The sequence below is a fragment of the Emys orbicularis genome, chromosome 5, assembly GCF_028017835.1.
Source record: "Emys orbicularis isolate rEmyOrb1 chromosome 5, rEmyOrb1.hap1, whole genome shotgun sequence".
Lineage (NCBI taxonomy): Eukaryota > Metazoa > Chordata > Testudines > Emydidae > Emys > Emys orbicularis.
The window spans coordinates 93,232,301-93,256,863 of NC_088687.1; the positions used below are offsets into that span (position 1 = coordinate 93,232,301).

The 24,563-nt window shown below is 40.6% G+C and overlaps 1 protein-coding gene across 1 annotated transcript in view; it reads right to left on the reverse strand.

Moving 5' to 3' along the window:
* The window catches only part of KIT (KIT proto-oncogene, receptor tyrosine kinase), a 68,376-nt gene that overhangs the window by 38,975 nt on the left and 4,838 nt on the right, over positions 1-24,563 (reverse strand). Inside the window, exons 2-3 of the mRNA XM_065404819.1 lie at positions 6,757-7,005; positions 1,905-2,189 (exon numbers count right to left, since the gene is read on the reverse strand). Of these exons, the coding sequence (XP_065260891.1) occupies positions 1,905-2,189; positions 6,757-7,005 (534 nt within the window). The remainder of the gene's footprint in view (positions 1-1,904; positions 2,190-6,756; positions 7,006-24,563) is intronic.

A 24,563-nucleotide genomic window follows, 5' to 3' on the forward strand; every position in this document is an offset into this window, starting at 1 on the left:
TAGCCCCTTCCCGCATGTTGTCATCTGAAAAGTTTATAAGCACACTCTCCACTTCATTACCCAAGTCATTAATGAAAATACTGAATAGTAGCAGACCCAGGACAGACCACTGAGGGACCTGATTAGGTACATCCCCCAGAGTTTGACAGAGAACCATTGATAACTATTCTTGGGAGTATGGTCTTTCAGTCAGTTCTGCACCAGTTTGCTTATGAGAATTTTCACGTGGGACTGTGTGAAAAGCTTTACTAAAACCAAGATATATCACATCTACTACTTCCACCCTATCCACTAGGCCAATAATCCTATCAAAGAAGGAAAATGGTTTGGTTTGGCATGATTTGTTCTTGGCAAATTCATGTTGGCTATTCCATATAATTCTATTATCTTCTGGATGCTTATAAACTGATTGTTTAATAATCTGTTCCAGTATGTTTCCAGTTATCAAACTCTAAAATTCCCGGGTCCTTTTTGTTCCCCTTTTGAAAGGTAGGTAGTATGTTTGACCTTCTCCAGTCCTCTGGGACCTTACCAATCCTACATGAGCTCTAAAAGATAATCGCTAACGATTCCAAGATTGCTTCAGCTAGTTCTTTAAGAACACTACGGTGAATTTCACCAGATCCTGCCAACTTGAATACTTATCTAAATATTCTTTCACCTGTTCTTTCCTGATTTTGGTTTGTTTTTCTTCCCCCTTATTGCTAATATAATACCTAGCTCTTATATAGAACTTTTCTTATTTGACTCTTGTGCCAGTGGAATTGAACTCTCCACTTCTGGACTACAAGTGGTGAAAACAGCAGTCTGATATGAGGAGCTCTGGATTTTATTCCTGGTTCTACCACACCTTTGGAGAGTGAACTTGGGCAAGCTATTTAAACCTTAAAAAGATGTGCACCTCAATCGTTAATATATTTTAGGCGCTTTCATTAATTAGGCTTATACTTCCTTCTCTCCAAACTGATTTACAACAATTTGCTAACATACAATGTCATTAGAAGGTTAAATAAAAGATCTGTCTAAAAGGGCTTAAAATTCAAGAGGCAGATAAGAGGTAAACAATAACAAATGGCAGCTTTACCAGTGATGTCCCATTCAAAATTAGAGGACAAGATTTTTATACCTACCTTTTTTCACCCATGAAGAAAATAAGATTGTTCCATTCCCTCCTTCCCCTACCACACAGCTTCTCTCTCTCTCTCACACACACACACACCTTACTTCAGTTGTGAGAAACTGTATTTGTTAGCTTACTACATTTTGTTAAACAGAAAGTATTATCAGTTCTTCCAATTTCAATTATACAGATAACAGTAAGGTGATGAGGTGTCCTAGTCTTCTGGTTTAACAGGACAGACCTGTCCAAATCTACTGAATACTATAAGTTTTAACAAAGCAAATGAATTAGAAAGCCAGCATTGAAGACGAGTGTCAGCACTGGAGCAGGGCTCAGAAAAGCCTGGGTCCCCAAATTTCTTTTAGAATCCACAGAACTACCCAAAATCAGCAGGGATTTTGCCAAACCTTTCTAAGATCCTCACTGTCAACCTTTATGTGACACCTCTTCTCTTGTCCCTTCAAACACAAACACACATACACCACTCTACCAAATTCCAGATCTGGAACAAGCTCCGAAATCCCTGCAACCTATCCACCCAGCTACCAAAACCTCAAACAGGCACCTATTTATGACTATATTTTAAAATGTATTCTGTTTTATTATATGAAAAAAATCTAGTAATCCTAAACTTGCATTATTAAATCAAATCATTCTATGAAAAACAGTGATAAGGTCAAGATCCATTAGTGTTTCTTAGAAGAGTATTCGCAGCAGTGTTCATCAATCTGTTTTGTTCAGATGAATGCCCATATGCATGCAGAGGGGAAAAAAGTGCATTTACCTGGCCTTACAATCAGGTATTTATATTCTGAAATTGTCTCAACTCCATTTTGTTTTGCCGAGCATTGGTAGCACCCTTTAAATGATCTTTGTACATGTTTGATAGTGATTCCTTTCTGGGGATTGGAAATAAATGTCAAATTCTCGGGGAATGGTTTGCCACCACATAATTTCAAGGTGAAATGTGAAACATCTGGATCTGTCACTGGACACACCACAAGAGCATCACTGTCCTCGTTTACATAGATGAAAGGGTCAGAGTCAGTAAGGAAAAGGATATGTGGATCTGTAAAGAAGACAAATATGTTAAAAAGTCAGGAATTGTACAAGTTAAGGTTCCAAAAAACCAAACTCTGTCAGATTGCACAAAGAATACATTAAATTATACATTTTACTAATATTCTGAATACTGTGTCAATTCAAGTTTACTAAGTTAATGTTGCTAATAGAATTTTAGAAAACTTCCATATTTTCTGACTGTGCACTATGCTAAGGTGCAATAGTTTTAAAACTCCATCACTTGAGAGTTTTGTGAAAGAAAAAATTCTTATTTTTTCTTTTATCTTTAAAGAGAGGCAATTATTATTTCCTTCTTATCTAACTCAAAAAATGCCAGAATAGATTTTGCTCAGACTATTAAAAAAATCACCTCTGAGCTGAGACCAGGTTTATCGAGTTTCGTGCCCAGAAGGAGAATTTCTGAGAAATGTATGAGCAAGTGAAAGTTGAACTGCAACCTCAATTATAATTTTCACTTCTAAAAGAGACAATCTAAATGAACACATATTGCTACCAGAGGAAATACCAAAGTTCTCTCTCCCTGAAAATATTGGGGTATTTACATAAGCATCTGGTTAATCCATAGTATTGAAAAATTATGATGTAATTATTCTGTATGACTGCTTACAATTTTTCATGTCAATCTACAGTACAGTAATATCTAATGTATTAAGTATTTTATAACCAAAGCTGAAGTCCATGCTAGCTGCTAATTTTAAAATACTAATAATTTCTCCAACAATATTGAAAATAAAAAAATTAAGAGATTTTACAATGACTGTCAAAGTTTATTTATGCCCCCATCTTCCATACCACTGCCCCGGGCTATAGTTCACATTGGAGGAGTAGAATTAGAACAAGTTTTGCTCCTTTTATTTAAGTTGGTCTTCATGTAACTTTTACATCCACTATCCTGAAATCACTACAGGGACTTAAGAACTAGCACCAGAAAATAGAGACCCACAATGAGGATAGAAAGAAGAAAACAAGAGCATAGCATATTGTTTAACCAAAACAAGAATAAATAGCACATTTTAAGCTTGTTTTACTTATACTGTATACTTTAAAGATCTGTAGCCTAGAGAACTTTGCAGTGAGAGATGGAGTCAGCTGAGGAAAGAACATCTAATCCGTAACATTCTGTGGAAGGATAAAGTGACATTGAGCCCACTGGCCTAGTTGCAATATGAAGACATAGCATTAACTGTGCTTCTTTTCAAGTGGCAGAACCCCCCCCCCCCCCCCCAAAAAAAAATGAACGCAAAAGCAGCTCAGGGCAAGACCCTTACTTTAGGCTTACTGTCCTGCACCAAGAGTTTAATGGGTTCCAAATAAGATGGTAGCATACACAGAAGCACTGAATCCCTCCAAAACCAGAAGACAATCTGAATGAACTCATGAATAATCCATGCTAGCAAAGGCTTAAGCAATTAGTTTCCTCCTAGTCAACTTCATCCAGGATGGGTTCAGGTGCAGGAGGGTTCCCTAGGAAAAAGAGGTCCTTGGATGTGTGATAAGTGAACTAACAGCTGGTTCACAGACAGCTGGAATTGGTGTCAAAGCCAGGGTGGAAGTGAGCAGAATTACCCAGGCTTGATCCTGTACAATCTTCCTAGATCATTCTGGAAATGGGGAAGGAAAGATGGGATGGCATAAATCAATTTGTCTAAGGGAATGAAGACACCTGAAAGGATTACACATATACTTTCCTCACTCCCCCATCTCACCCCACCAACATGTTGGGCAGTACTCCTGCTCCTCCAACACAAAATGAGTTGCTTATAATTGTATTCACCCAGCTTGCCTTTTATATAAAAGTGTCTGAGATGATTGTCCTCCATTTTATTTACTTGGAAGGGGTTAATAATTGCCTTCATCTAGACAATGAAGTTGTAAGTTCCTTGCTATCACATGTTTAAATAGGTGGTCATTGTCCTGTTGTCTATCAACACTGCATGATTTCTGATCAAGGAATAAAGAGTGTGTGGGTCATGAATGACCCAAGCTCTGAAAGACTGATGATTAGTCTATATTACTCTTTGCCTTTGAAGGCTGGCATAGCAGTTATAGAGATCCTGATGGTGAAATTGTGATGTCGATATCCACCATTGTAGCAAACAGAGGACATTTTTTGGAGACATAACCATATTGTTCCTGTTCTCCTATGCATCCTAACTGTGTAAAAGGAAAGCCGGATAGTGTTTCATGTAGAGTTGAATGCTCTGTACTGTCCTTACGTCTGTGTAGGACATCATCAAGCCCAGGATTTGAAGGGCATGCCACACAACACTGCAGGAACATGGCATGCCTTGAAAAAATATTTGTTTTACCTCCAGAAGCCTATTTGTCCCAGTGAGTTAGGAATTTGACAAAGTGGTTAACCAAGTCTTGTGTGAGGGTCAGAAAGCTTCTCTTATAATTCATTGCAAAACCATGTTCATTTGACAGCACTAGTTTGCTATCTGCCATTCTGAGGTGAAGAGTATCCCACTAGTAGGTCATTCTTGTAATGGGAAATATGAATGCCTTTCTCATCAAAGTTGGTTATGATGGCTACCATGAGGTTTAAGAAAATCTGTGTGATAGATAAAGCTCTAATGTGTCCGTCACCTACTGGTATTGGCATGTCTGACTTCCTTTGTCATGATCCATGAGAAACAAAAGTATGACTTGCTCTGAGGAAGAAACAAGAGAAATGTCCCCAGTGCTAGAGAACATCTGAATGGCCTCCAAGGCTTCCAGGTTACTGGATGGATAAGATGATAGGGAGAAAGCTGGTACGGAACTAGAGAGGTAGCAAAGTCCAGCACTACCACTGAGCTCTTGGTCTCAGACAGCTGATGTGGTTTGAAGGCAGATTGTAAATGGGTGGGTGGGTGGGTGGGAGGGTGGGATGAAGAATACATCTGTTCATACACAGGTCATAAGGTCTAAAGGAACCCAACATAGTATGTTCTCACTGAAAGTCTGCATGCATTTCACGGGAAGAGGGGTTCCAGAGTTTTAGGTTAGCTTTTTGCTCAGGTCACCTGGATGGTTAGACCTTGTCCTGGCATTGTGAAGTGAAGAAGAGGAAGAAATTTATCCATGATAGCAGGATGGCTGTTCTGAGGACTTCATAGCTTTGCATTTCTTCAGAAACGCCACAGGACCACATAGACTACCTTTGAGAATGTTCCATCTGGAGAAAATCCCCTGCCAGGCTGTGCTGGCTCCTCTGTCCTTGTGGAGCAGTTCCAGAAGGATTAGCAGGTCACTAAGCAACTTCCCTCATCTCTCACAGGGACTACTGGCTGGAGGTGGAGAAAGAGAAACACTAGTTGCAACAGAAAAGGCCACGCAAAAAACGAACAAACAAAAAAACCCACCCCACCAACAGGAAAAGAAGGCAGCCTGAGCCACATGGGCTCAGGCAAGAGAATGGGTTGCCCTGGAAATCAGCTGAGCCAGCCCCCCTTGAGGCGTAAGTTGGCAAAGTTGGCTGAGAGCCAATGAGGCCATCTGTCAGAATCCAACAGGTCACAGAAGGGAGGAAAACCGGAGGAAAAGACAGAGGAGGGTAAAAGGCAATAGCAGTTCAAGAAAAAGTATCACTCTTGTACACCTTTCTGCAGGTACCCACTACAGAAAGGTGTACAAGAGTTAGTCAGAGCTGCCTGCACTAAAACGGAGGCTGCATGCAAGAGGATTCTTTGTTACCCACTGGCTTTTACAAAGGAGTGTTTAGGTACTAACATTTGTAACAAACTGCCTCAGTAAGTCAGAGGGTGGGGTCAAACCTTTAGTGATTATAGACTAGTGGATGTTAAGAATAATAATTTTTAAAATTCTACAAAGAATAAAATTAAGGAAGCAATAAGGGAACAATCCACCCAAATGATTTTAGCTCATTTTTTAAAATGGTATCCAAATTCTCCTTCCAGAAGCCAAGTTTTTGCACATAACAATGAAGATTTATATGGAAACGCTACCAAAAACTTTCTGTGACTACAATGACCCTAGCAAGCATAGTCTAATGTAAATTCCTAACTTTTCCCTGTATGTGTTACACCATTTCTCATCCCCTGGTGTTGCTGAACATTGCTGAAATATGTTGTGTTATTTTAAATATATTAAGTTCCTGCTAGGACTATTTATTATTAATAATTATTATTTTTATTTGGGCTTAAGTCTTTTCTTTACCTGATCTTACCAGACAATCCAATTACAAATAATTTTGATTCTTAATGTGCTGATACACTACAGTCATAGACTTTAAGGCCAGAAAGGACCATCGTCCGACCTCCTGCACATGCCAGGCCACAGAACCTCACCCATCCACTCCTGTAATAGACCCATAACTCCGTCTGAGTTACTGCAGTCCTCAAATCATGATTTACAGACTGTAGTAACTCAGAGAACCTACCCATCTAGCGTCTCATCTCTGGCCATGGATTCCTCATGAATTTGGAATACAATGTAAACAGCTTTACTACAGTTTCCGAGTATTCATACGCAAAGGGACACACCAGATACCTGACTCCAATTATGTGCTTTGGAAGGGAAGAGGGGAAAAAATACACATACAAATTTACCTTTAACAAAAACATAAATGGAGGTGTTCAAACTCTCTTTGTTTTTGCATATGTATCTGCCTGTATCTTTGGCTGATGCATTTTTTATGTTCCACTCCTTATTCCTGAAATGTCTTGGCTTTCCTGAAGGGTCTGAGTTCTGAAAATCCCAAGTCACTGGACCATCATCATTGCATCTCAGTCTTACTTCTTGTCCGCTATTCACAACTAAGGAAGATTTTTCTGGAGTAATAGAAGGTATTGTACCACCTGGCAGAGAGACAAAAATGCCGTATATATTGCTATATTTATTTGTCATGTTTTAACAAATGAAAATATTTACCTGATCGTTTAAGAATAATTTTAGATTTTGTGCCTTCAAAAATACAAAGTATTACACTTAATTAATTCTACAAGTTTCTGTAGACAGCTCATAACTAAAGACCGCGGCACATATGCACAGAGCTTACAGCCACTGCAGATGGAAACTGGGTTGTGACGAAGTGGGACTGTTCTTAATGTTTCCCCTAATACTGTGTGTGTGCCTCAGTTTCCCCAGTGCATTTCTTAAGCCTCTAGGTGGTGGGATAAAGGCCAGTGTGCATAAATCACCAACCCTCTGTCTCCTAGCAACAAATGGCCAGGACCCTTCCCCCCTTGCAAGGAAATAGCTAAAGGTGAACAAAGAGATCAAGTGACCTCCTGGCCCGGGAAAGAGACAAAGCCCAGAGGAGGAGGGCTGGAGGGGGTTTTCAGTTTGGAGTTGGCTGGGGACTAGGAGTGAGGGCAGATGGGGGTGTCGGGCTCGCTGGGCCCCAGAATGGACCCGGCGGAGGGGTCCCGTTCGCTGGACCGACAAGCCCCGTTTTAGACCGTGTTCCTGTCATCTAATAAACCTCTGTTTTACTGGCTGGCTAAGAGTCACGTCTAACTGCGAAGTGGGGATGCGTGCAGGGCCCTCTGGCTTCCCCAGGATCCTGCCTGGGCAGACTCGCTGTGGGAAGCGCACGGAGGGGCATATGCTAAATGCTCCCAGGAGAGACCCGGGAGGTGAAGCCGTGTGAGCTTCTTGCCCTGAAGATAGTCTGCTCCATGGGAGAGGAGGCTCCCCAAAGTCCTGACTGGCTTTGTGGGGAGCAGTTCCAGAGCATCACCCGGGGACTCCGTGACAATAGTCTGGAAAGTGTTCCAGCTAAAACAGTTTATGTCATGATTTGGCTTGTCAATGGGGACAGAGCAAACAATTTTAACATGAAACTACATTTGTAAACTTGATTCTACCATGATTTGGTTTCAAGAGCCAACAGATGACCGCTGATTGTATTTTTAATTGTGTGTTGTCAAGATCTAAACTCTCTTTGCCCAATATTTATTATTGTTTTAGCTGCTTTGCAATAGGAACTGCAACCACGTGTATTCTGTAAGTGGATTAATTATATGAATATATATGGCTTCAGTGTAAAGTTTACAATACATTTATTTTCTTTGATGAAATACTAATTTGTAACCTCCTACAGAAGTACTCAATATAATGCAGGTATTCCTACACCTCCTGTTGCAACATTAGAGGAACTGTTTTCTTTCAGTAGAGCTAGCCCCCTCAAGTCACAAAAGTATCATCTCTTTCACTGCACATACCCTGGTCTACCCTGATTGCAGCTTTAAAAAAGATTCTGAGAAAGTACTGCTATGCAAACTATTATCCCCCAAATGTAAAACATTTTCCCACCCAAAAACCAACCAAGAGCATATTAAGCCCTACCTGTCTAAAATGTATTTAAATAAGCCAAATAGTTTTTTTGCTGAGCTAGCATATCCCATGTTTTAGCCTAAAGAAATTCAAAATTAATCTAGAAAATGGGAGTTCCTATGGGGAATGAAGACAAACTCTTACTAATGTTGTCCTGTCTGAACCACACATATCATATTCAATTTATGCAAATTATGCTGAGGTCTTGTGACAGCAATCTATGCCTATCCTGACACCCTTAAGAATATGTATTTAGTCAGGTCAATGACCATCTGTTTATCTCATGATAACTGTCCATACATTAAATACATTAAAAAAAATTCAGCCAGACTTGATGACCAATAGGCACATATACTGGTAGAAATATACTGCAGTTGGCGATACAACTTCCATTGGTTTTCTTTCAAAAACACACACTATTCTGATGTGGTGAATTTTCCTACAAATAGGGACAATGCCACAAGTTCAATCAAAACACTCTATAATTAGTTTGGACCCGATTATATTCCAGCCTTAATTCATTTATTTCTCAGCTTTAGTGGCTCTTAAGGGTATATAAATGGATTAAGATCAAGTCAGATAAATGCTCCTGTTGCTGAGAAATCCAAAGACAATGAAAGAGTATAAGGGAAAGAATGAAGGTCAGAACTCCTTCAGATTTTAACTATTTTGTTTGCAGGCTGGATTTCTGGACTGAGATCTCTCTGTCACTGCTAATTAAAGGCATTTATCGCTGCTCAACTAGAAAGATAAACCTTTTCCTAACATTACCGGAAATATTCCATATGAAGATCTTCAACCCATACATACAGAAACAGCATAATCTGTATGAAGTATCCTAAAATATAATCATGTCCACTTCCAGCAAAGAGGCAGACAACATCGCTACACAGCCATACTCCATGTTCATGGCTCTGCCAAACTTAGTCTGCTTTGACCCACTGAATGCATATAATATTTCAAGTTAGGAGTTCAAAGTCTACTATGTTTACAGTAGGCCCCATCTTCCAAGCTGCCGAACACACTCAGCTTCCAGCAGGTACTGAGACACAGGACCTGTCCCAATGTTTACAGCAAAGCCTGTATGTCCAGTGTAGCAATGTAAGTTTCATGTGCTGGGATTGGGGGGAAGGAAAGGAGCAGTGGGAACAAACACACCATAGCATTTAGAAAGCAAAATCCATGACTTATGAATGCTCCAGTAACAATCTACATTTCGGGGTATTGATACAAAAAATGCAGAACAATTATTTCTAAGCCACATAGAATAATAGGCTCCTGCCCCAAACTTTTAACAACCTAAATTAAACTTAATGTACCGAGCGATGTCATCAAACTAAGGATCTGATCCAAAGCTCATTGAAATCAATGGAAAGGCATTGCACGTGTGTCTGCTAGGGAAGGGAGTTGGGGAGTTGGAGAATGAGGGTTACAAAAGTGAAAGACAACAAGATATGCTTTGTATTACGCATCTAAATATCTCTGATCTTTAAAAAAGAAGACTAATTAACTTAAAGTAGTATGGTTTATAGGTAGTAAGTGGGATGAAGGCTGTGTGTGTGTATGTCTCTGGGAAGAGTGATCAAGTGATGGAAGCCTGAAGATTTTTTTCAACAGTTTCTGATCCCCCTAATCCCAAACAGATTGTATACACCTTTTTAACATCAGAAACAGGACTATGCCTACAATTGGTTTTGAACAGAGCTGGGGCACATGCAGGAGCAAACTACAGATACATGAAGTTAGTGTTCCATAGCTAAACAGTCACTTTCACTCATCCCTATTGCCTTAGTTTATCAAAGCTTGTTTAATTATTAAAATGCTGGGATCAACTGTGAGCAATTGGAAAAAAGAACTGAAGTACCCTGGAAAAAGCTTTGTAAGCCACAAAGTTGGGGGATGGGGTATATGGCAATAGCGACTTCTGCAATGGAAGGGAGAGCTGGAAAATAGGGCTGAAGGAATTAGAGAATGATACTGCTCTAGATAATACTGATGGAGAGAGAAATAACCATCACAAGTCAAAGTGGAGGGATCCTACAAAGATCAGGAGCTGTACAAAACAAAAAAGCTTTGCTTCTGGAGTGTGTAACAGTGGAAAAATCTTAAGTGAGGAATCTTGGATTCTTGTTAGCTTCAAGCCATTTGAGCTTTAGTGCTTGTGTAATAGGGAAAGGCACTGACAGGTGGAAATTTACATCATGTTCGTAAGCACCTTTGTGTTGCCCCAAGCTACCAAGCACATAAAAGAGATTGCACTGCAGTTGAAGAATGAGACTAGGGCCTTGTCTACACTTACTGGGGGTTCGATGCGCGGTGATCGATGCATCGGTGGTCGATTTAGCGGGAAGACCCACTAAATCGACCGCATATCGCTCTCACATTGACTCCTGTACGTCACCAGAATGAGAAGCGCGAGGGGAGTCGATGGGAGAGCATCTCCAGTCGACATCGCGTAGCGTGGACCTCGCAGTAAGTGGATCTAAGTACGTCAACTTCAGCAACATGAATAACGTAGCTGAAGTTGCGTAACTTAGATCGATCTCCCCCTGTAGTGTAGACAAGACTTAGGAGTCAGGAGATCTGGGTTCTACTCCTAGCTCTGACATAGGCTTCCTGTGCAACCTGGGCCCAATCACTTAAACTTTCTGTGCCTCAGTTTCCCCCTTGCCATACAATTATCAAATATTAATGGAATCGGGAGTTTATAGCAGGTCTGCCATGCACAAAAGCGACCAGGGTACACTTTCAGAAGTGAGTCTTAGAAAATCTGTATGAGAAGATACTTACACATTAAGGATAGATCAGCCAAAAACACCATCAGGAATATAACTTAGCTGAGCTTTACAGTAGAACCAATATCATGTGAAAGACATTAACTGAAATGTAAATACACACTTCAATATACAGATTCCTAACATTCTAATTTTCTTACAATTGTTATCTTTTAGTTCAAAAGACATGTGGCTGGCGAGACGAAGGAAGTTGGGAGACTAAAGGAGTTTGCCAGCAGATGGAGAAAAGGAGGTAGGATGTTGGTTCCCTCCCTCCCCCCCTTAACTTGCAAATACTCTACAATGAAGAACTCGCATTGGGAGGAAAATGGCATGTTGCCAACATCACTACTAACTCTTCCTCTGCCTGCTCCTGAGGGGGCCCCCCACCAGCCAGGGCATACTGGCTTCTACCCAGGCCCTGGTCTTGACTTTCTGGGAATGAGGCCTGCACATCCCCGCCAACAAAAGCAAGGCAAGGAGATCACCTCAGTGAGAGAGGTGTCTGTTGGTGGAGTCCCTCAGGAAGCAGACAAGAGAGCTGCAAAAGGAGGTAGCTTGTCTGAATATCACCTGGGAGCACAAGGATTTCATCAGCAGGATGCACAGAGGATGTTAGCTAACTACAGATAACTACAGCGGCACAAGAGGAAGGAGAACCAGCTGCTCTACGAGGAGGAAACTGGCTTCTGGCCACTTGGGGAGTAGACAGTGCTCCACCCCCACCCAGGTTCCCCATCCATCATGGTCAAGAACCAGTATAATATATCGGAAACAGGCGGAGAGGGGCAGATCCCAATGTCTGAAGAGGAGGAGCCACCAGCCGCAAGACTGAAACACTGAACGGCCACTGCACCAAGAGGAAGAGGCACAGAGTGCTGGTGGGCAAGGACTCCCTTCTGAGGGGAATGGAGGCATCCATTTGCGGACCTGACAAAGTCCTGGGAGGTGTGCTACCTGCCTGAAGCCCACATCCAAGCCATTACAGAAAGGTTCTTGAGGCTCATCTGTACCTCTGACCACTACCCCATGCTGCTCATCCCAGTGGGTACTAATGATACTACCAGGTATGACCCTGAGTAGATCAGCAGTGACTACAGGGCTCTGGGAGCAAGGGTGAAGGAGTTGGGGGTTAAGGTGGTGTTCTTGTCCATCCTCCCAGTTGAGGGTAAGGGCCCAGGCAGGGACACATTTATTCCGGAGATGAATGCCTGATTGTGCAGATGGTGTTATTGGAAGGGCTTTCACTTCCTTGACCATGGGATGCTGTTTTCGAGAAGAAGGATTGGGAAGAGATGCAGGGATGCTATTTAGATGGGGTATGGGGGGAGCCTTCTGCCTCCCCTCCGCTCCCCCACCCCCGAGTTTTGACACATGTCCTAGCCCCACTGTGGAATGTGAGTTCTCCAGAGAAGAGGTGCTGCTCCCAGCTTGTGCCCCTGGGGCAGGGAGTCAGTGTTTTGTTTACAAACAGAGGCAGGGTGATTAAGATAAGAAAGGGCTGGAAATTAAAAGTTAAATGAGCCTTTAAAAAAGAATCCCTCTGCGGGGAAAGGGGGGGTGTTGAAGGGGACTCTGAAGAACTACCTGTTTCAGAAGATGGAGGAAGCAACCAGGGAGGCAGCCATTTTAGGGTATGTCTATACTGCAAAAAAACAAACAAAACAAAACCCTAGCAGCAAATCTCAGAGCCCAGGTCAACTGACTCAGGATGGTGCTATCGGGCTAAAAATAGCCATGCAGACATTTGGGCTCGGTCCAGAGCCTGGGCTCCGAGACTCTCCCCCCTCTCTGCTATTATAGTCCCATAGCATAATCCCCAGAAGCCCATCAGTTGACCTGGACTCTGAAACTCATTGCCATGGGTCATCTTTTTGTCTTCCTTTCTTTTTTTTTTTTTTTTTTTTTTTTGCAGTGCAGGCATACCCTTAAATTTCATTCTGATAAAGAGGGAAAAATTGGGTGCAAATCTGAAGGTGGAACGCCATTTGGGGGTAAATGATCATGAAATGGTAGATTTCATTGTTCTAAGGAAAGAAAGGAATGAGAACGGTAGGGTATGGACAATGGAGTTCAAAAAAGCAGACTTTAACAAACTCAGAGAGCTGGTAGGTAAGCTCCCATGGGAAGAAAATCGAAGGGATAAAGGAGCTCAGGAGAGCTGGCAGTTTCTCAAAGACAGAATATTAAAGACATAACTGCAAACTATCCCAATGCGAAGGAAAGAAAGAATAGTAAGAGGCCAATATGACTCCATCAGTAGCTCTTTAATTACCTGAAAATAAAAAAGGAATCCTACAAAAAATGGAAATATGGACAAATTGCTAAGGAGGAGTACAAAAGAATAGCATACGCATGTATGGACAAAATCAGGAAGGCTAAGGCAAAAAATGAGTTACACCTAACAAGAGACATAAAATGCAAGAAGATGATCTTTAAATATTTTAGGAACAGGAGAAATATGAAGGAAAGTGTAGGTCCTTTACTTAGCGGGGAAGGAGAGCTAATAACTGATGACATCAAGAAGGCTGAGATATTTAATGCCTATTTTGCTTTAATCTTCACTCAAAAAGTGACCAGATACTCAACACAATTAATATTAACAAAGTATTCAAATTGGCAAAGCCTGATGAAATTCATCCTAAGGAACTAGCTGAAGGAATCTTGGAACTGTGAGCAATTATCTTTGCGAACTCATGGAGGACAGGTGAGGTCCCAGAGTATTGGAGAAAATTAGTATTTATCTTTAAAAATGGGGAAAAAAGATGACCCAGGGAATTACTGACTAGTCAGCCTAACTTCAATACCTGGAAAGATACTGAATAAAATTATTAATCAACTTGTAAGCACCAAAAGGAAAAAAGATTTATAAGCAATAGCCAACATGGATTTGTCAAGAACAAATCATGCCAAACCAACCTAATTTCCTTCTTTTAAAGGGTTACTGGCCCAGTGGATAGGGAGGAAGTAGTAGATATGATATATCTTGATTTTAGTAAGGCTTTTGACACAGCCCCATATGACATTTTCATAAGCAAACTAGGGAAATTACCATATGGTGGGTACACAACTGATTGAAAGACCGTACTCAAAGAGTAATTATCACAGATTTGCTGTCAAACTGAGGATGTATCTAGTGAACACTCACAGGAGTCAGTCCTCGGTCTGATACTATTCAATATTTCCATTAATTACTTGGATAATGAAGTAGAGAGAGTATGCTTATAAAATCTGCGGATAACACCAAGCTGGGAGGAATTGCAAGCACATAGGAGGACAGTATTAGGATTCAAAACAACCTTGACGAATTGGTCTGAAATCGACAAGATGAAATTCAATAAAGAAAAGTTCAAAGTACTACTCTATGGAAGGAAAAATCAAATGCACAACTACAAAATGGGGAATAACTGGCTAGGCAGTAGTACTGTTGAAAAGGATCTGGGGTTATAGTGGATCACAAATTGAACATGATTAAATTGTGAAAAAGGCTAATATTCTTGGGTTTATTAACAATAGTGTTATATGCAAGACATGGGAGGTAACTGTCCTACTCTACTGGGCATGGATGAGGCCAATTCTGTGCACCACACTTTAAGAAAGATGTGGAAAAATTGGAGAGACTCCAAAGAAGAGCAACAAAAATGATAAAAGGTTTAGAAAACCTGATCTATAAAGAAAGGTTTAAAAAACTAGGAATATTTAGTCTTGAGAAAAAAAGACTGAGGAGGAACTTGATAACACTCTTCAAATATGTAAAGGGCTGTTATAAAGAGGACTGAAAGCCAGACAAGAAATAATGGGCTTAATCTGCAGCAAGGAAGACCTGGGTTAGATATTAGGAAAATCTTTCTTAATATAAGGATAGTTACGCACTGGAATAGGATTCCAAGAGAGAATGTGGAATCCCCATCATTGCAGGTATTTAAGAACAGGTTGAACGAACACCTCTCATTGATGGTCTCCTTGGTCCTGTCTCAGCACAGGGGTCTGGACTTGATGACTTCTCCAGGTCCCTTCCAGCCCTACATTTCTACATTCTCTGCCGCGACAGCACTTTAACTTTGCCACTGTAGACTAGCCCCAACATAAGTTGCTAGTGTAGACCAAGCCTTAGAAGGCAAGGTTGAAAACTCAACCTTTTCATTGCTGTCACCAAACACATGTTGCAGGAGCTGCACAAATCAGAGTAATCTTTCTACAGAACGAAGTATTTGTTGTCCAACATATTCAACAAAGTTAATATATGTTGATCATGCTTATTCCAAATAATGGTGCTCCTGAGCTACTTCTTTAATAGTTGTATTGAAGTTTTGAATTCTTGAATGCTCATGGTCACTAAGGGAAGGACAACAGGATAAGATTAACATGGGTACTGATGTTTATGAAACTTGGTCTTGGAGTATGTCTACACTACCCACATTACAGCACGGCCACGGCAGCGCTGTGACGTGGGCAGTGCAGACACACTTTATCGCCGGGGGAGAGCTCTCCCGGCAATAAAAAAACCCCACCCCGAACGAGCAGTAGTAGTTTTATCGCCAGGAGTGCGGCTCCCGGTGATAAAGCGTTGTCTATACTGGCGCTTTTCAGCACTAAAACTTTTGTCGCTCAGGGGGGTGTTTTTTCACACCCCTAAGCGACAAAAGTTTTTGCACTCAAAGTGGCAGTGTAGACACAGCCAGAGTCTTCAACAATCTCTGTCTTTTAACATTAACTTCCTTATCTTTTAAACCTAACACACTGAATAGGAACACAATGAAAGGCGCTGATGGTGACAAGAATTAAGGTATTACTGGTAAAAACTCCAACCCAGTGCTCCAATGAGGTGGCTGGGCCCTGTTGGAAAGCAGTGGCTGCGTAACAAGCCAGAAACTACAGAGAAGCTGGATGCAGAGCAGAATCCCAGTAACTGCATGCAGAGCTTCCATGGGGGGGAACAGGCTGTGACTGCCAGACGTTACAGCTGAGTGCAGGTCTGTGCAAGACTTATGAGGGAGCGGAGCAGCAGCAACTGGGTAGGGAGCCAGTGCGTAGGGTCCCCAGTGAGAGACATTAAATGAGCCTGGCCTGGAAACCTGCAAGTTCTGGTTTGCTTGTATAGAGACTGGATTGGAGAGGGCACCCCAGGCCTGAAGAGTCTTAACTCTCAATTAGACTGCCTACAATGCCTAGCTGCTGAAGTACCTGCATTGCTTCTCTTGAGTTGCAGTACACCTAGCATGCTACTGGGGTATGGTATACTCCAGCACTGAGCAGTCTCAATAATTACAATAGCAACAAAGCATTCTAGGTACACACAAGTATCAGAGGTCTTGCATCTGAAGAAGTGAGGTTCTTACCCACGAAAGCTTATGCTCCCAATACTTCTGTTAGTCTTAAAGGTGCCACAGGACCCTCTGTTGCTAGGTACACACAGTAGTCTTATACAACAATGAATGGAGATTTTGTGGTAGCAATCTTTCAATGATGCTGTGTTAAACAGAATTAATCCTGATGCACAACTGGACTAAATCTGGTTAGAAAGAATGTCTGAACTGAAAACAATTTAAATGGTTAATTCTTACTAAAATGTACAACAGTACAGATCTGTGGTGAATATAAACATGCATTCACCCAAATAAAATATTTGCTTGCAGTAACACATGTAAAATTTGATATTTTACATGTCCTCTAGAATGACATTACCTTCTAATGTATTGTTTTCTTTTTACTCTAGTTTTCTAAATTGCTAATCAACTAATTGCTCCAATAGTTATTTTTGCAGCCATTATACATTTAAATAAACAAAATACAAAATAATTAAGACAGAACAATTAAAATGGATTGAAAAGCATGCTAATGGACAAAATTAGTTTATTCAAATTCTGTTTTTCATTCATCACAACATTTGCTGGTCAATTTGCTTAATGGATTTTCAATCTCCTCTCACTCTTTTTTGGTGACATTTACTTTAAAAAGTACATTATCTTTTCATTCAGTTTCCATTTTAAAAGAATGTTTCTTGTAATGAACACAAGCTCGAAATGTTGCTTTCTGGATTTTTGTGAAAAGGTAGTTTCAACAAAGGCAAGTGAGAAAACTTGGAGCATGTAGTTTTTTCCCCTCGGATTGCAATTGGAATCAATGGTTATTTGGAAAAAGCTCAATTAAGGAAGGAAACGTAGGACTTTTGGCAATGTGAATGATTATTATTTCAAGCCCTGGCAGCAACTTTATCAAATGGTAGCAATTTCATTAAAGGTGCACTGGTAGTCATCTATGCAGCTCCTTCAAAGGGGAAAAGGATACCAATAACGGTATAATTATGGTACTCTGACATTGGACCACATTAAATACTGCATTAGAGGACCAAAGCTTTTTACTATCGCTACATATTTTATTTTGTATTAATTTTTTCAACAAAATTACAGCAATGAATAAGTATATATTATATGCTTTATGCTTTTAGGTTCAGTTTTCATTTAGTGAAAAAATTGACACAAGAAAGACCCAGCCACAGAATCATGACATTAGTGTATATTGATTACAAAATGTTGTTTTAGTCATGACCTATCTTAGGCCTTGGCTACACTGGCGCTGTACAGCGCTGCAACTTGCTGCGCTCAGGGGTGTGAAAATGCCCCCCCCCGAGCGCAGCGAGTGCAGCGCTGTAAAGCGCCAGTATAATCAGCGCCTGCAGCGCTGCACGCTCGCTCGCAGCACTGCTAGCTACTCCCCTCGGAGAGGTGGAGTACATACAGCACTGCGAGAGCTCTCTTGCAGCGCTGGCGGCGCGACTACACTTGTGCTTCACAGCGCTGCCGCGGCAGCGCTGTGAATTGCCAAGTGTAGCCAAGGCCTAAGATACTCACATGGCTCCATTACCACATTATGAAAGACATCACACTTGCATATAATGCATCTATATGACACCAAGTTTTTGTTTGTTTCCGCATTTAATGGCCCATGTAAACAAATTTTCTTCATTGCATCTGTGTTTGAAAATTTTTATATAGTTCTGAATACTCTTTATATATATTTCCATTTTCTAAATATTCATAAGCTTTGCTAATATTTGGGATGTCGCTACCCATTTCTTGGTGTTCACTCTAAGACTAAACTCTTCTACCAACTTGTGTATACATATTTTTAAGAGGGGCATCTCTTTGTACTTAGGTCTATAGAAATGCCTTTGTACATATTGCTCCAGTATATATTTTTTATGATTTGTGGCCAGGAAACACTATGTAGGGCAGATTAGCTGCTGATTGGCAGCATCTCCGGAATTTATACCATGGTTAGCAAAACCTGCTTCATGTAGTCGTTCTAGAATTCTGTAAAATCTGTGTAAAATTTGGTTTTGGAAGTGTCATACAGATAGTGAGTCAGATGCATTTCTGACAATCTGTCATATTTCTTCCTAGTCTACTTTTGACAAGGAAATATAACAACTAAACCTCACATTTTAACTTTTATCTCGGATGTCAGCATATATTACAAATAAGTCATTTATATATATTGCCTGCAAGGTTGTCTTTACTTTCCTAATATATTAACACAGTGAGATTTATTTTTCTATGCACAGTTTAATTGCTTATGCAGAGTTGATTGTAGGTAGTTGCCCATAGAAAGTGCCATGTGATAGAAGCAGGTGATATGTTTTGCACAAGACATGGCAGGAATCTAATTAGTCCGTATTTATTGCTTGTTTATTTTTGCATCTACTTGTCCATCCGCTTATAAACACACCTACCTTTGTGCTATCTAGCTAGAGGTATTTTCATCTTTGGCAAAATTAAAGAGGCAGTGAAACAGATTCTGACCTCCACTTACTCCAGTGTAGCTTCATTTATTCAAAGGAGTTATAATGGATTTACACTGGTGTAAACACTTCCAAATCTGGCCCTTGTATTCAAAAAGCAAATGACTGCAATGTAGCCAAACACGAATGCAAAGACAGTCTTTGAAGAGATCTCTTTGTGAGAGAGTCACCATCTATATTTGCTTAATGTCACGTAGTCAAAGGCTGTGCTTTTTTTGTAACCAACAGTTTGTTTCATTAGCTCATGGCTCAATCCCAATTTTACCACACATCTGCAAGCCCCCTCGAGCTCGTAGTCTACACAGTGTATATATTGTGTACTACACTTCCCTAGTCCAGCTCTGCATACAATCTGGGATCCTACGGACATCCCATACAGGCCATCTCCACCATGGCCCCACCTCCTGCTTGGAATGGTGGTAGCAGAAGAGGCCACGAGATCTGTCTGCTGTAAAGGTGGGGCCAGAGGACCCACTGTTGCTCCTCTTCAGGGAGACTGAGACCTCCCTCCTCTTCTCCGGCACACTGCTCTGTCTTTAGGGAGGCTGTAGTCCAACCCAGAAAGAGGAAGACTGTAGCCCCACTCATCCAGCAAAGGATCCTGTGTCGTTTGTGTACATCTGCCATCTCAGTCAAGAGCCCTACTGGGTTGGTAGCAGGAGCCTCCCGACTACACACACAGTCCTCTGTTAAGCAAGGTTTTGAAGTGGTGGCAGTGCACTCTACTTCTGGATTACAGGCTACCTGGGTCATTCCTCTTGCTCAGGCCAGTGCTCCTTGTCTTCAAGCAGGAGGGATGGGTTTTGGTCTAGGAGGAGGGAAACTTGAAGTTTCCCAGTACTTCAGAAGAGCGTCATGGATATGCACAAGAAGGGCTTCCTGCCACAATTGCAATTTGAATTAATACAATTGGTCCAGTGTAAGTGGCATCCCATGTTGGCATCTTGCATGGATGGAGTGTGCTTTATGGGTGGCACTTGAAAGTGTCCAGCTATTTTTATTCCCTCAATTTGTCTTCTTTTTACTGCACTGTAACACACTCTTTCAATATAATATTAACATAGCTGTGAAGATATCAGAATTAAAGAACAAATTAGCAATGCATTGTACAATACCTGGAAATTAGAAGTGTTATGGAATAGGAAGCCTTGAGAGTCTGTGCTACAAATAAATAAATAAATAAATAAAATAAAAAAGCCTACCACCCTATGGGGAAGAAACATTAATTTTGCTGAAGTTAATGTGACATTTCTAAGTTAAAAAATTATGCTTTTCCAACCATCAAAAGAACGCTTCTATTCCACATCTGTGTTGTCTTGCTAGCCAGCTTCCTGGGTTTAACAACAGTTTTGTCCTTCCTATCCAACTCCCTTTAAGCCAAATAGTCATACTGCAAGTAGTCAAAACGCAGTGTTGCCTACTCTCCGAATATTTATGAGTCTTGCGATATTTGGGTTTTAAAAAAAAACAGCCACACCTCCTGGAGTCATGTGAATGTGAGTTTTGGCTTTCATTACGAAAATTTGCAAGTTTCTAGCCTTCAGAGGAAAACTTGAGAATATTACTAATGGCACCCTAGAAGCTCAGAAACCAGAAAAATAGAAAACTCAAAATGCATTATTTTAAAAAAAAGTGATTTATAAGGGAATATCATGATTTGGGTTGTAGATATGATTTTTGAATGTTTAAGGTTGGCAATATGCAAAACAACATTTGTTTCTGAGTGTTTTACACTTAATTTGGAGCTTTTTCCCTTACAACTCCTTAGTTTTCTGAATGACAGGAGATTACTATTGAAGTTCCTCTTTAAAGCCATCCAGCTCAGGTTCTTCAACTCAGCATTTGTATCAGGCCGTTCACTTGTTAACAGTCCACTATATGCCATGAGGAATACACCAGTTCACCATATGTGGAACATTGCCAGGTTGAGACTACTACCGACAGAAAACAGAAGGAAATGTTGGTCAAAAAACACCTTTGTCATCTCTCTGCCCAACAATTGTAACTCATTTGTCATGCTTCCAATAAGCACTAATATGGAAAGTAACAGCCTATCTGATTCAAATCTAAATTCTCAAATTTCACTTACAAAGCTCTCAAAAACAAACACAAGTCAGCTTTATCTTCGTAAGCTTGTGCATCATCAACCTATGTTCCCTTCACCACTCATATCTATCACTGCAGTTATCCCATTTATCCACTGAAGTTTTCCCAGTATCAAGTATTTAGTAGTTCTATTTCATGATTCTGTACTCAGCTGTTGGCTGAGATTTCAAATGCTAATCACTTGATGTTTTCAAATGCAAAACTACAGAAATGTGTGGTTGATTAAGTTATTAAATAGTGCTTAATTTTAGTTAAGTTGCCCTCAGGTGATTTGTGAAGAGCAGTACAGAGTTATTTATTGTGTATCTGCATTAGAAAAGATCAAAAACAAAACATTTATTGGGTAACCTACTTTTTGGAGTAATCTATCAAAATATCAAAGAACAAATCCACTAAGAGATTAACATTTATTGTACCTTCTAATTATTGTAACCCTGAAAATACGTCACATTCAGTGGTTTGAGCATTGGCCTGCTAAACCCAGGGTTGTGAGTTCAATCCTTGAGAGGCCACTTGGGGATCTGGGGCAAAAATCAGTACTTGGTCCTGCTAGTGAAGGCAGGGGGCTGGACTTGATGACCTTTCAAGGTCCTTTCCAGTTCTAGGAGACGGGATATCTCCATTAATTATGGGGGGAAGGATAGCTCAGTGGTTTGAGCATTGGCCTGCTAAACCCAGGGTTGTGAGTTCAATCCTTGAGGGGGCCATGTAGGGATCTGAGGCAAAATCAGTACTTGGTCCTGCTAGTGAAGGCAGGGGGCTGGACTCGATGACCTTTCAAGGTCCCTTCCAGTTCTAGGAGATAGGATATCTCCAATAATTTAAATACAAATGTTTACACTATTCTTTTATCCTTTTATGAAAAACTGCAGCAATCTTAGCCAGTGAGCAAACAATACATTTCAGTTTCCGGTGTCAGATCCCAAGCCAATGAGACTACTCATGTGTAAAGTTAAACACATGCATGACTGTTTGCAGAATTGGCTTTTAATAGCAGTTAGGTGCCTAAGTGCCCTTTTGAACACCCTTCCAGTCTCTTAAAATTCATAAATAAAACAAAATACCCCAACAGTAAAAATAGCAAAGCAAAAGAGTTGTTTTAATCAGTTTTCTAACTAGTTCTGTGCATTCTCGTCAGAGTTTGATTTTAAATAATGAGCAAAAGCTTTGGAATGAGAGAAAGGTTTAAATAGAAGACTGGGTTTTCACCTTCAGCTGCAATTCAGCTTTTGCCATAAACTGAACAATAATCTGAACACTGAGGAACAGAACAACAATTTTGGGAGGTGGGGGAATCGGGTAGAATGGGCAAAAACAAGGCAAAGATCTATACATAAAATGAAAAATTGTGCCACACTGAAGACTACTTAAAGTAAAAATTATTTTCAGGATATTAGAACTCATTTCCTCTTGTCCTTTTTTAAACAGCTGAAAGAGACTTGAGGAAGTGAGTCAAAATCCTGGAAGATGTTTGTACTACACTAAAAAGAAAAACAACATCTGTAAAATAACGTGTGCATATATACATTGAGAAAGATAATGTGCAATGGCTTCAGCTCTCATGCATTTACCTTCATCAGTGAAGAGTGCAGGACAGCCCAAAAGTGGTTTAACCTTGAGCAACTACTGTCTCTCCTTACCAGACCAATATCATAATAGACCTTCTGTCATGTATTGTATATAAATATGTTGTTGAGCCTCTTTGATGCTTTGAAGTTCTGGTTTTTTCCCAGATTTCTTACCTTAAGATTTTTTCAGATTATTTACTGAAAACTCAGGGTGCAAAGAAACTTTTCTTCAAAATATAAATACATAGCATTTTATGTTTAGTCTAACTGAATGATAGATTTGTTACAAAATATTTAAAATATTTTGAATCTACAAAGAGTTATACAGTAATTACAACAAATTTATACATTGTATTAAATTAAACAATAGAATATACAGAATAGAGAGGCAGCATTAGGCCACAGAAGAGAACTGGAGCTAGGTTGAAATTCTTCCATTTGATGGGGCTAGGATTTCATTCCTAGAAGTCTATTCCAGACTTTGCCCAGGCTTACTGTTCAACGTAAGTCAAGTCACAACCTTTCTGCCTCAGTTTCTCCATCTGTAAAACTGAGTAATACTTATACCACTCTTTGTAAAGGGGTAACCCCTCTGATCTACATATGAGCAGGAAATATTGTTGAAACAATACAATTTATAAGAAGTTACTGAAGTAAAATGAAAAGTATGGGAAGATTCACCATAGCCTAATTGTGTTAAGAGTTGGAATAATTTATGTCAATAATAGTGGCACTGTGTTAGAAAAATAGCACACAGAAATGTCACCAATTTGTATCAATAGTATTTAAATTAGATTAGAATATAAATCCTGCTTCTTCCCAAACCCTGCACATTTTCTGTTACACAGCAATGAGTAAATCCTAGAGGAATCAAATGTAGGCACGTGATCACAGCAGTTTCCCAGTGACTCTGGCAGGAAAAAAGTACAGTATTGCACAATCCTTGACATTTCCATTCTGCTCCTGGCAGCGCTTCAGGCAACGATATGTGCAGGAGACGCATACCTATACTCACTGCTGTGAGGAAGGGAGGAAAACGCAAACAGAATTGCTGGGAGATGGAGGTAAAACAAACACAGAAAAGGAGGGTTGGGGAATCAAATGGGTTGAGGGGCCAAACAAATAGCTTAGCAACAGTCCATCTGAATTTTTAGCAAGCTCAGTCTCTCTCCCCCGGGGCTGGCAGGCGTTTGGAACATAATGGAGACGGACACGCATCCTTCCAGGAGAGGGCACACTTTATATTATTGTTTAGTTGTCTGAATAAGAGTGTTGATGGGCTCTGAAAGGAACCATGCCAAAACATAGCAGCAGAGTGAATGGGATGAGAAGATTTCCAGGGAGTGTGGGAGGAATAACAAAAAAGGGCTAGATCCACAAAGGGATTTTTGGCACCTAGCTGCCACTTTAGGTGCCAAAATGTAGATTCTCAAACACCCTGCTCACGTCTGCAGGCATCTAAAGTCCCTAGGTGCCTAAATTTTCTCTGGTAAAGTCCCCTCAGCACCTACAAAAATCTGCCAGTGACAGTGTGCACTGTGCAGTCACCTCAGATGGATGCCTAACTCATGCCTAAGCCTCAGTGCGATCCTGAAGCTGGCCCTGCTCACCTTATCTGTGGGGAAAACCTGTGGACACTGTCAGAAGCCGTTTTACATGATCAGGCCTCACACAAAACAGTGGAGGAGGTGATAGTTCCAGGCCTGTTTATAACTTTTAGCCCAGTGGTCAGGGCACTCATCCACGATGTGGGAGACCTGATTCAATTTCCCACCCGACCTGATATGGAGAAAGAACTAGAATTGGAGTCATCCCCTCCCAGGAGAGGG